At 44.5% G+C, this 12,707-nt stretch overlaps 1 protein-coding gene across 6 annotated transcripts in view; it reads right to left on the bottom strand.

Moving 5' to 3' along the window:
- The window catches only part of GREB1L (GREB1 like retinoic acid receptor coactivator), a 558,043-nt gene that overhangs the window by 106,473 nt on the left and 438,863 nt on the right, over positions 1 to 12,707 (bottom strand). For all 6 annotated transcript variants that reach the window (XM_086965622.1, XM_086965621.1, XM_086965624.1 and 3 more), the window contains 6 exons: positions 11,972 to 12,164; positions 10,904 to 11,037; positions 9,588 to 9,927; positions 3,538 to 3,653; positions 2,750 to 2,994; positions 761 to 1,320 (listed from right to left, as the gene is read on the bottom strand). In XM_086965622.1, coding sequence (XP_086821748.1) covers positions 761 to 1,320; positions 2,750 to 2,994; positions 3,538 to 3,653; positions 9,588 to 9,927; positions 10,904 to 11,037; positions 11,972 to 12,164 — 1,588 coding nt within the window. The remainder of the gene's footprint in view (positions 1 to 760; positions 1,321 to 2,749; positions 2,995 to 3,537; positions 3,654 to 9,587; positions 9,928 to 10,903; positions 11,038 to 11,971; positions 12,165 to 12,707) is intronic.

The following is a 12,707-nucleotide window of genomic DNA, read 5'->3' as shown; positions in this document are numbered from 1 at the left end:
AAGTGAAAATCTGTGTAAGAAAAGAAGCCAAATGACTATCCAATAACTCAATTAGAATGCAACATTTTGTATAACCATTTTTAAAATGTAACTGCCAAAAGCTCTCCTTGTGATTCTTTTTTTCATTTTAAAAATGTAATTGCAGAGATTATTCTGAGTGATTGACCTTTTAGGCAGAAAGTGACAGGTCATTAGTGAATGCAGCTTGAAACCTGAGAGGTTAGTCAAGATTTGGTAGTTTGCTAACAACTTGCTACAAAGCATGCACATTTGTAGAGAAGAATATGGGATGAGAAGAGGAAGTCTACCAAGATGGCATGCACAAAGCTAAGGAATGGGGCAGGAGTGGTATCGAGAGCAACAGAGGTCAAGGTTGTGATCATAAAAGAGAGAAGTGATCATTCTTAAAATATGTCCTGTGTTTCATTTTAGTAGTATACCTTAATTTGTTTTGATCAAAGGGAAACAGAAAATGTCTGTAGGCTGCTATGAGTGAGACATTATCAGGTCTAGTGTTAACATTCACACCATGGTTCTTATAGGTAGTTATTTGATTTTTGTAAACATTACAGATCCACTACTTCGGGTCGGGTAATGTTTATTACTGTCCTACCTAAAATACTTACCTGAAATAAAAAAGGAAGTAGCTTAAAAAAAAATAAGCATATGCACTAGAAACCAACACTAGCCAATCACTTAAATTGTAACTTAAACACGCCACATTAGAAATTCAACATATAAAAGAAAAAAACCTGTTGACCTGTGGGGGTCCAGTCAGAAGCAATCGTCGTGGGTGGGTATTCCTACAAACAGCTGCTTCCCCATGATTGTTAAAGTCTGCATGGTGCTGCCTCGCTGTGGTCCACTGGCGGTAGTAAAGTGACTGGTCTTCACTGTTCATGTCCTTCAAAAGCAAAGGCCTCAAAGAACTCAGCCAAGATACATCCGCATGAGGCAAGAGAGAAGACGTGGAAGGCAACTGTCCGCTTTTCTCTGAACCCAGAAGACTGTAAGCCGCTCTGGATAAGATTACAATTCGTGGCAGTGCAGGAGTCAAAGTCCTTGCTTCTTTCACAGACTCCCCCGACCACTCTAAAGTGTGAGATGCTGAGGATGATGACAATTTAGATGTGGTGCTGCTTGCCATCTGATTCCCCAATGAGTCACATTCCTGTTTGCAGACCTCCCTGGCAGTGGAGTTTGGATAAGTGCCTTCATCCACAGAACTGTTTGCCACAGTTTGAAAGTCCAGAGAGGGAAGGTGCCTCTGGGAATGATCCGTAGCACTAGAAGAGCTCACTCCATTTTCAGCAATGGAGCCTGTAGACAATAAAAAAAGAACAAGCTCAAGATCAGGGATGCCAGATCCAGTATCAAGTCAGACGGACATGACAGTGACTTATCAACTGGATACAAGAAATTGAAAGAAAAGACATTCAATACACTACTTTTTGATAAATAATTGTGGCATTGCAATTCTACTGGGGTTATTCACAAGTCAGGCACCAAAAAGCTTGCAGACTTTAAACCATTTATATTATTCACTAGAAAGACACTATGTTCAATCATGTAAATTGCTGCAATAATAGATTTGGTATGAATACCTATTGAGCACACATTTTAGAAATGCTCTGCAATTTATCTATTTAAATTCAGATTGTAACCCAATTGTTTCTCTTTTTTATTAACGCGGCAAGGACTGGACTTAATTCATCAATTTGCTTTATGACTGAAGCCAGTTGATGCTGAAATACATTCTGGCAGTGAAAATGAATACGGAGCACCAATTTATAAATGGAGACAGGTGGAGAGAAAAAATGCTGAAATACTAAGACCAGGACCAGGACCGAATACATTTCAAGGCTGAAAACATAAGCACTAGTCAAAATGCAAACAAAAGTTCTTTACACTCTAACCCCTCGGTTGTCTTTCACCACGCACAATCGGTAAGAAATCAGATTTGTGGTGGGTTGTGAGTTGCAAAAGACATAACCAAACAAGGGGTTGTAGTGAGAAGAAGTAAGTTATATTGTTTTTTTTTTTTTTTTTTCTTTTATCCTCATTTTGTGTGCGTAGCTCCAATCTACCAAAACCAAGGAGAAAACCACCACAGAGCAATAGGCCGACTAGTCGTGTATTGTGCCAACTCAGCTTGTAGCTGGTAAGGGAAATTGTAAGACGCGAAGCGAGGCCAGTTCCCATCAGCACTATATACGGTGACCAATCTTAAACCAGCTAGTAAGTTATATTGTTAACCATTAGCATATTTCTTCACCGGCACTTCAGTTGGAATTCTGAAAATACTATGGACTTCAGAGTTTTAGTTTGGCAGCACCGACAAATGGTAATGTTGCTCAGATTCTGTACAAAGAAAGGTTTTTCATAGAGTGATGCAGACAAACACCTGACCAAAAAGATAGTAACAGAATACGTGAGAGAATAACAATGCATAGTGTGCAATGAACAAATCTTTATAAAAGTTTGAAGAGCTACAGAAAAAGGAGATGGAAACAATAGATCAGGTGTTTTTTTTTTTAAAGATGATTAAGAACTATAGCAGATTTAAGAGTCAATATACCACTGTAGAAAGCGGATGAACAAAGATGCAAAACGAGGGAGCAATTGTGAGTATGTAGATTTGATAACTCATCACAGTAAAACACACTGATTACACAGGATTAAAACAATCTGTACTGTCTGAATAAATAATAAGATTATAAAGAACTTTTTGATCACTACAGAAACTGACCAGAAGTCCCAGTGACTGCGCTGCTGTTGCTCTGGGGCCTTTCCAAGTCTATTAGAAGCTCATCAGAGTCATTCTCACTGGTGTTGACTTTGTCCTGCTCCTTCTCACTGAGGTCGAGGACTGCCATAGGCTCTCGAATGGCTTCTTTGGAAACGTAACAGCATGCAAGACCAATCTCTTGCTCCAGGGCAGTGCGTGTTAAATAACTGGAATCAATGAGTCGAAGGTCACAGTATTTCAACGACCTAGGAGCGAAGAAATTAAACACTTGTAAATCCAAGTAATTGCAGCCAGCGCGCTAAAGTACCCCATGAGCGGAGAATGCTTGTATATTGCAAAAAGACTTAGGCAAGTTAGAGAATTCTTGTTTGTAATCAGAACTGTGACACAAGATGTGGGTACGCTAGAAAAGGAACACACAGAAAGCAGGTGCATCACAAATTATCATTACAATGGGGATACATTCTGCACTCACAACATGTTTTCTACTCAGTTTCAACGATGCCCATCCCACCCGAAATTTGCCTAGGAAAAAGGTGCAAGTGATATACAAATCTTGGACTGGGAAAAACTCATTAAATAGATAAAATTGTATGTTTTTTAAACACAAGGCTGATATGTGTGCGATTGTGAAACTAAAATAGTGATCTAGTCAACAAATTTTCTTTGCCTCACTTCCTTCATTAATTGTTAGAAAGTGTACATGCCCGACAAAGAGGCATCCTTCTAGTAAAACATAACAAGAATCTACATAAACGTCAAACCTTGCTTTTAACGACAAACTGTACCTTGGGAAAGTCTCTCCAAGCGGATCCTTCCCTGTAAGGATCACGATGCAGGGCAACCCCTCCAAATCAAGGTACGTCTGAGGACTCCAGTCTTCCTGACTGCAGCCTGTCCAAGCCTTCGAATATATTAAAAGACTCCAAGTTAGAAGTTTCTGTATTCTAGCTGGATTAGATGAAGAACATTTCCCACCCAATATGAAAGATTATAGTATGAAAAACATCTGCCCTCACAGCATGCTGTTTGTGAAGTTGTGTGCGAACATCATTGATGAATGAGAAATATACTAGATTAAGTAACTGTCACAACACACTATTGCTGAGACTGAAATCTGACGGTAGGATTGAGATTGTGCTGCAAGAACAGAAGGTGAACAGCATTCAAGTTAACATGTAGCTGCTTTTTCAACATTACAGATATTTGCCACTAGCAATCAGGTTTCAAGCCGCATACTTTTTTTTGTTTGAATATCTTTAATTACTTTTCTTATGCGGTTCACAATACATTCTATAATACCAAAGGTGAAAATGTGTCATAACATTTCGTAGCCATATAGAAACATGCAATAAAACAACAGTTTGCTATATTACTGATACATATGCTCCATATTTTACACATCAACTATGCAGCCGAGTTCTTGTCCATTGTATAGTTGCGTATCTGAGAAGAGGTAGAATTTCGTAGGAAAGGAGAGATAATCGAAAACAGTATATCACAACAAAGCCCAAGGTGCTGAATAATGAAGAGGGTTTGTGGAGTACAAGGATACGTCAGAGAGTGTATGGCATCATAGTAAACCTAGCTATTCGCCATAGTGTCCAGTGATTTAACTCCAAGGTTGCGGCCTTATCCATGTGCCTCTATTGATCCATATTATTAAACAGACACAGGACGGATCTTCCGGAGCATACAACATGGATCATTGGGGATAGGCGCAAAGCGATACTTATACTGTCCGATATTCATAACATTAGAACAGTCTGCAAAACTACAACAATAACAAAACACATGATAAGGAAACTTAAAAATAAAAAGATTAAAAATAAATATATATATATATATAAGTGAGTCAAGAAATCAATGATGTGCTACCGCTAATGCAAGACATCTGATGCGAGGTTTGTCTTGTGCGGGGGCCAGAAAACATGTAGTCGCATTACTTGGGAGACAGCGGGGAGGTGTAAGGGCCAACAGTGTTCGTATCGCCAGTATCAGAGTTTCAGAGCTGTGGGAGCAGGGCCATCAGAATTCAGGATAGTAGCTCGCCAACGCGGCGCCAAAAAGGTGTTTCGCAAGTGGAGGAGGGGCATGGAGCGATCGCATAGGGTAATTGTCTCCGGCAGCGTCTCAGTCCCAGACGGGGCAGAGAGGGTTTATCTATGGAATTCCTCGTCGAAGGCATGCAGGTGAAAGGCGTTCAGGGTGTCATCCCAAGACTGTGCTATGGGGTATTTTCGTAGCCCTGCCGTTTCATCCCTATGCAGGGTCGCGCTTTCCGATTTTGCCCAGTTGTCAAAAGAACTGCGCCAGTGTGCCGCTTGGGGAGGCTCGCTGCATTTCCAGCGCTTAGTGATCTCTTCGCCGTGATGAGCCCAAGGTCCCAAAACCTAGAGGGAACTCTTGTCTGTTTTGTCCTTTTGTACAGGCCTAATATGCATGTTTCCCACGTGTGTTGTAGCACCCCGCCTACACTGTCCACTAGGGAGGCTGTCACTGCTTGCCAATAGGCTCGCGCAAGGGGCATGACCATCGCATGTGTAAAAGATCTGCAGCTACAAGCGCACATCTTGGGCATGCAGACGTTGTGATTTTTAAGTACCGATTGATCTTATCGGGGGACAAATATGCATGGTGTATAATATAGAACTGGATGAGCCGGAAGCGGGAGTTGCGCGGGATATTCGTGGCGCCTGCTAGCACCAACGCCCATTCCTTATCTGTCCACTCCCGTCCCCTGTCCTCCGCCCACTTGTCTTGCAAGCGCTGGGAAGAGAATTGTGTATGGGTGAGGAGTGCCTGTGCAAGCCAGTGTACCACATGGGAGCCATTCCCCATTATGTGCAAATATTGCACCAGCAAATGAGTCGGTAGTTCTCCGGAGAGATCTCCCCAAGCCCGTGTTAGAGTACGTATGAGCGCTGCATGTAGGAGAAATTGTCCTGCTGGGAGGCCCGTATCGGCGACCAGCGTCTCGAAGGGGACCAGCTCTCCCTCTGCATACAAATCTCCCACAGTATCCACCCCAGCCTGCACCCATAGTTCCAACGCTGTCTCCGAGACCACGCCCCGGTCCCTGGGTGTCCCCAGCAGAGAAAGGATCGGTACATACGGCATCACCGCGCTAGTGAGTTTCAAGCTTCTTATATAGCACCTGCGCGCAACTGCTAAGTGTAACTGTAATGGGCAATGGGTTCTGGTCAGCGGGTGAAATAAGGTATGGACTTGCGTGCGTGTCAGGACCGTGGTATCTGCATAGGTATCCCCCAAATTCTTCCCACTCAGCCAGCCGGCCACTCACTGCAAATGTGCCGCTAAGTAATAGAGCTCCTGATTGGGAACCGCCAGGCCCCCCGCATCTGGAGATGCATAGAGCGTACTCAACGCCACTCGGGGTCACCCTGCATTCCAGATAAGATTCCTAACTGAAGTTTCTAGTACTGGGAATATACGTGTGGGGACATACACCGGGAGATTGGTGTAGTAGTACAATAACCGTGGCAACACTATCATCTTTGTGAACGTGATCCGGCTGGGCACATTCAGGGGGAGGGTCTTCCAAAAGGTCATCTGCGCTTGCAGGGAGGAAATTGCACACACTAAGTTGCCTTCCAACACATCCGTAAGGGTTCTATAAACATACACTCCGAGATAGCAGAATGTAGTAGGGTACCAGTTGAGTCGCCCACCATTAATGGTAATTGCACGTTCTGGCGTGGCTGCATCAAAGGAATATACCCCAGATTTGGCCCAATTGACTTTAAGCCCCGACATCAACTCAAAGGTACGGAATATATCAGATAGTGCTGATGGCAAACGGGTCAGGTCCCCGACATATAGAAGTAGGTCATCGGCGTACAAAGATACCGCATGCAGACCATCCGCTAGGGGGATTCCCCAGTCTATACCAGAGGTTCTCAACTGCGCTGCTAGGGTCTCCATCACCAAGGAGAAAAGTAAGGGGGACAGGGGGCACTCCTGTCGGGTCCCCCGACTAACACGAATGGTATTTAACAGCAGCATGCCGATGCGAACCCATACCGTGGGTTTCTGATACAAAAGCTCCACCATTTGGATATAGTCGTCCCCAAGATCATATTTCTGCAACACCGCCACCAGGTAGGGCCACTCCACAGAGTCAAAAGCGTTTTCAAGGTCGAGTACCAAGCAGCCTGAGTAGGGCCACTGTTTTGTGGCTAAGCTCTGTACCCGGAACAAGCGGCGGATGTTAAGTGAAGTGCTACGGGCAGGCACAAAGCCGTTCTGGTCACTGTGGACGAGGCTGGGCACCAAGGGGGCTAAGCGCTGGGCTAGCGCAGACTCTAGGATTTTGTAATCAGTATTTAGGAGGGCCAATGGGTGGTATGATCCTTCCTCCGGGCTTCGGGAGGGAGATTAAGTTGGCTTCGTTCAATGTGGGCGGGAGGGAAGAATCCTCGATGGCCGCTTCACACATCCGCAGAAGCTCGGGGATCAAAATAGTAGAGTATGCCTTATAGAATTCGGCAGGTATCCAATCTGGGCCTGGGGACTTGCCATTAGAGAGGGAAAAAATGACTGTGTGCAGTTCGTCAGGCGCCAATGGGGTCCCTAGTGCATCACGTTGCGCGTCGTCCAATCTGGGTAGGGTTATATCAGAAAGATATTCAGCTATGCTAGTAGCGGGGACCTCCAATCGAGAGCGGTAAAGGTCCGCATAATGGTCCACAAAGGCATTATGAATGGCACCCTGTGTGGACACATCACCCGGCTTGGTGTGAATTGCGGTCACCGGCGATGTCTGGGTATCTTGTTTAATCAACCACGCCAGCAACTTGCCTGGTTTATCACCAAGGTGATGAGTGCGCGCTGAATGAGCTGCATAATTTAAATGTCGTAGCCTATCTAGTAGCCGTGCATGGTCCCCGCAAGCCTCCAACAGTGGCTCCCCGTCGCCCTCCTCCGTTTCCCGCTCTTTTTGAAGCAAATCAGCTTCTATGCGTGTCAGTTCCCCATCTATGGGTTTCTGCATGCCTGCCTGCGTACCCAGACAATGACCCCTAGTGACAACTTTGAACGCATCCCACTCGATTTGGGGGGTGAATGAATGTCACTGTGCAGTATGCGGTACAAAAGGGGGTGGTGATGGACGGAGCATCTGAATCAAACAAACACTCACACCCAGTCAACCACCCCCTTTTGTACCGCTTTTGGCCGCCATAAGTGTGGCAGGTTATGCTCAGACGTGAGTCCCTTGCTCACTTTGCCACTGGATTCAAGCAAGCCGGGCTGAAGACGGCTGGAATGCCAGAAACCGGTCCTCGGAAGCTTGTTTCCAGTCCAGGGAAGGCATGGCTTGGCAGTTCGGGCTGGACTGTTCCCATGAGGCACAGGGTCAGACTGATTTGCATATAGCCATGTCTGAACTGGGGTGGCAGAGTGGGCTAAAGAACGGTGATGGATTAAACACAGATCTTTTGACTGGGTGTGAGTGTTTGATTGATTGATTCAGATGCTCAGTCCATCACCACCCCCTTTTGTACTGACTGTGCAGTATGGCCCGCACCCCTCACAGCACCGAGCGGGCACCTCTGCTTACGTCACCCTGGGAGTTCCCAGTAGTCGGGGGCAGGGGCGGTGAGACACGGGCACCATCTTTCCCGCTGGGCACAGCCACTGCCATGGACGATTGCGAGAGCCGCTGTTCTCACGTGGGCCTCACCGTAGCAGCAGCCAATATCCCCGCCTGGGCACCTGCGCCCGGAATTCAATGCCGCCGACTAGGGGAGCACTCGTGATGGGCAACAGGTGCGGGGATGTCCCAGTATAGACTCACCCCTGCTCCACAGTTTCAACCCAGCGAGCCCGGGAGGACGTCGCCACTGCCGCTCCCTCGCTCTGCAAATGTAGGCCACGTTTCCGAGGCCTTGTAAACAAAGCCGATCCCCGGCGCCACGTAGCTGCGGCTGCAGGTCGGGGAAAGCAGAGGAGGCACCGCCCCAAGCGGAGCCCTCGGTGTACTTGGAATGGGCTCCTCGGCGTCAAAATCAGCAGGGCAGTAGATGTTTGCACCCTGCAGCTCCGCTGATGATTTTGGCCAAGTCAGGATAATTATGGTGGAGTTATGGCTTGCAGGAGGGGAGCTCAGTCCGGAGCTCTACCCTAGCGCGTCCGCCGCCATTGCGTGCTTAGCCACGCCCTTCAAGCCGCATACTTCCTGCAACACAATGTCAGCAATCTTGGTGACCTCCAGAAGTCAAACAAGAAAGAGGCCAATAGCAACCATTCAGAAAGAACCATATAGGCTTGGTTCATTGAACAGACTGGTGTCTCACACACACTAAGCAGCAGCGATGTACAGCCATTGCAGAGAGTAGAGTTGTCTTTCAGAAAGCTAATTTACTGAGGGCCTGATGAGACCAAGTTTCAACATACCAAACATGAGCTTTTGCAGGTTGGCAGAGAACGAACCAGAACAGAACCTGGTCCTCACGCCAACTCATGTAAAGAACTTCCATCTCAGTTGATATAGCAATGACTCAGGCCTCTCAACTATCTTTCAACTACGCAATATAATTGGCTTTGAGATTTCGAATGAAAGGTGAGCACGTCCGTCAAGACAAAACAGAAAATGACGTTGCAGTCAGCTACTCATCACAAATCATTCATTCTTCTGCAGGATAGAGCCATCATATAGACTTTGGAGCCTGGTGTGTTCAAGTGTCAGTTTTAGACAAAGAAATGGGATTTCTAATGTACTACTCATTGACAACTAAAATCTGAAATAAGGGTTTTTGAGAGAAGGCCCAAACATTTTTGTACTTCAAATTTAAATGAACTCAAACTGGTCACTCACCTTTAAACGGGCCACAAAGTGCTTTGCCACATTCAGTTCCGAAGTCGGGTTTCCGAGAATAATTTCAAACCGGTATTGCAGGCCAAGTTTATCTCTGACTTCTTGCAGTCTTTCTTTTGCCAACATGGCCAGCTGTACCGAAGGGATCCGGATGATTAACATATGCCCCTTTCCGCTCTTGTCTTTTCCTGGGGAAATGAGAAGATCGTCTATGATACTGAGGGTCTCGGGCGTAGTGTGATCTCTGAGGGAAGCCATTGTTGTAAGAGCCATGAGGGCTTCAGAGTATTGCTGTATAAGGAGGTAGCATCGGATCACCATACTGTGCAGTCGAGGATGCCTGAAAGAAAAGACTGAGGTTTTAAAAACAACAAGCACTACAATGCATCAGTCAAAGTAACTCTGACAAAAGTTGATCAGCATATATAAAAATGTAAAGCCAAGAAAACAAGCTCACAAGGGACCATGAATGAAGATTTGCTTTGATCTGTTAACCCTGAATTTGCTCCAAGTATGGACAGTGTTCTTCACAATACACACATTGTTATGGACTAGAAGTCTACTTTGTGGATAAGAACAATGAGGTGCAGACACTGTAAACACTGGTGTCTGAATATGCGTATGCGGAGTGCAAACAGATATAGTCTTTAACTCTTGATATAATTTACTTTAGGGCTAGTTATATGGTTGATTATAAATAATATTGTATTGCAAAAGTGTGCTGTCTTTTAACAATTTACAAGTGTATAATGTTTTTTGATGGAACATTTCGAAGCAAGCCCACTGCATTGGGGAAATCGACATGACACAGGCTGGCGTGGACAAAAAATGCTCAGCCCGACGAGGAAGCCCATCTGGCAGGCCCAGACAGGAAACGCATCAGTCAAATGCACAGGCAAGGAACGCCATGGCCCACAATCGGACAACAGGCTTTTGAATTTAGGAAGCACAGAATTTCAAAAGAATTTGCATATTTAGACACAAAACACATCTCTAGGAAACTGCTTCAGGATTTGCACCTTGAAGAGATCATGTATGTAGGATGTGACAATATACAAGCATAGACATTCAGAAACAAATAGCATGTTCTGTTCACATAAAACACTGATGGTCAGAACAAATAGCCTAGAATTTGTAGGAGCCATCTATGATTGACAGACAATGTGATAACAGCACAGTATGCTAGACACAATGGCAATGTATGCTATATTATCAACAGAATAGCGCCAGCTGTGTATACCAGGTGAAGTCATTATGTCACCAAGAAGCTGGGATGAATACCAAACATAAAAGATACAGCCTCCTTCATTGGTTACCTCTCCAGGAGTGTGTTCACCATTTTCTCAAATGTTTCGTCACACCTTAGCAGAGGACTTGTGATTCCCCAATGTAGAGAATTGCTGTACTCATTCAAACCGAAGTACACTTTTTCCTGGCTATCCATCTCCTCCTGCAACACAGGAGCAAAAACACAATCAGATGAAGTGGCACAAGACAAATAATACCATCAGAGAGGATTACAGCTATGACCTCTTTCCCACCGCAGCATTGAAGTAAAACCGTTTCGCCACCAGAGCACTAGCTTTTAATATGGATATTAAAGTCCCAGGAATCGTATATTCACATCAAAAATTACCAGGCACACAGATAGATCAGCCATTGTGAGGGCAGATGGGACTTTCTTATTTCAATTATGCTGTGTTGCCACACGTGTGTCAAATTACAGAATGTGCTGGTGACAGGAGTATAGAGTATGCAAACTAACTTTTGTATAACAATTACAAATTGTAATGATTAAAGGAAGGAAAAGGTACTTTTGCACAGCTTCCTTGCAATTTATAGATGCTTTGAATCAAGTGAGCATAGCCAATATCAACCTTACTTGGCAAAGAATGAGAAGTAGATGCCGAATAGCTGTCAATCTATCAAAGCTACTGGCAAACATTTGGATTATTGACATTTTGTTTTCATACCTCTACATAGAGAATTATAGACGTCTTGCACCATAGCTTATTGCTCAAGTTACATAGTTATTATAAAAACAAGAGAACATGGACTGACTAATGCCATCAGGGGAAGGCAGCCATCAGCTTAACATGGGCATATTCACTTGAACGGACAGCCTTCTGTGGCATTAATAGCTAATCCGGTCCACCTCTTTGCTATAAATCGACATTCCTGGATTAATCATCTCTGCCAATTAAAATTCAAATCAATAGAAATTTGAGGTTTTTAAGCGACCCGACATATTTTCTCTTCAATGTCCACTGGTGCAATGTCATGATCTATGACCAACAAAAAAGCATCAGTGGCTTTTTTAAGGCTTGACATCAGTGAAATGTTAACAACTGGAGAAAAGGGAGCGTAATAAAAACAAAACTTACCACGCTGTCCGGCTGGATCCAGTGGACCTCATTGAAAGAGCTGATCCTAGATTGCTGCGTTTGCAACGCGTATGGGAAAGAGCTGACCTGCAGCACAATCAAATTGAGGGCGTCCAGCACCTCTCTGCAGTTAACGACTCTATCTGCTAGCCCCTGGCCAGGCTCCCCGTGGGACAGTGAACCGGAAACTGCACTGTTTGGGGCAAAAACACAGCATTGTCAATACCTAGGTGGGAAAGGGGGTATTTCAAACATTATAGCAGATATTTTGTGGAAACCACACTGAAGTTCTTGCTGTGAAAAATGGTGTTCACTTCTCTGGGTTCAGAAATTCTACAATTTTAAAAGAGCACATATATTACTTCGGGCAGGTAAAAACTGTGCATTTGCTAGATATCTACTTTTAACAATGCTTATTGGTAAAAAGGAAAAAAAAAGAGGAGAAACAGCTATAATAAGTTATACAATCTACACTAACTACTTGTGTTTTGATTGTGAAGAAAAAGGTTTTTAAGCTGCTGTCAGGTAAGGGGTGTGTCAAAGGAATGGGGAACGGGAAGTAGAATGGTATATAGGAACAATTGTTACTTACCTGTAAACCGGTGGTTCTCCAGTATTAGTGTCTTTCATAGATTCACATGTTTGAATATTCCCCATGGTCGAAGTGGGAGTCCCACGGTAAATAAAATAGCAATAAAATCCCAATAAAATATGTATGTAAAAACAGAACACATAA

The sequence above is a fragment of the Lissotriton vulgaris genome, chromosome 4_1 (assembly GCF_964263255.1).
Source record: "Lissotriton vulgaris chromosome 4_1, aLisVul1.2, whole genome shotgun sequence".
Taxonomy (NCBI): Eukaryota; Metazoa; Chordata; class Amphibia; order Caudata; family Salamandridae; genus Lissotriton; species Lissotriton vulgaris.
The sequence above is the reverse complement of the archived record's forward strand: the minus strand, read 5'-3'. Positions and strand labels throughout refer to the sequence as shown.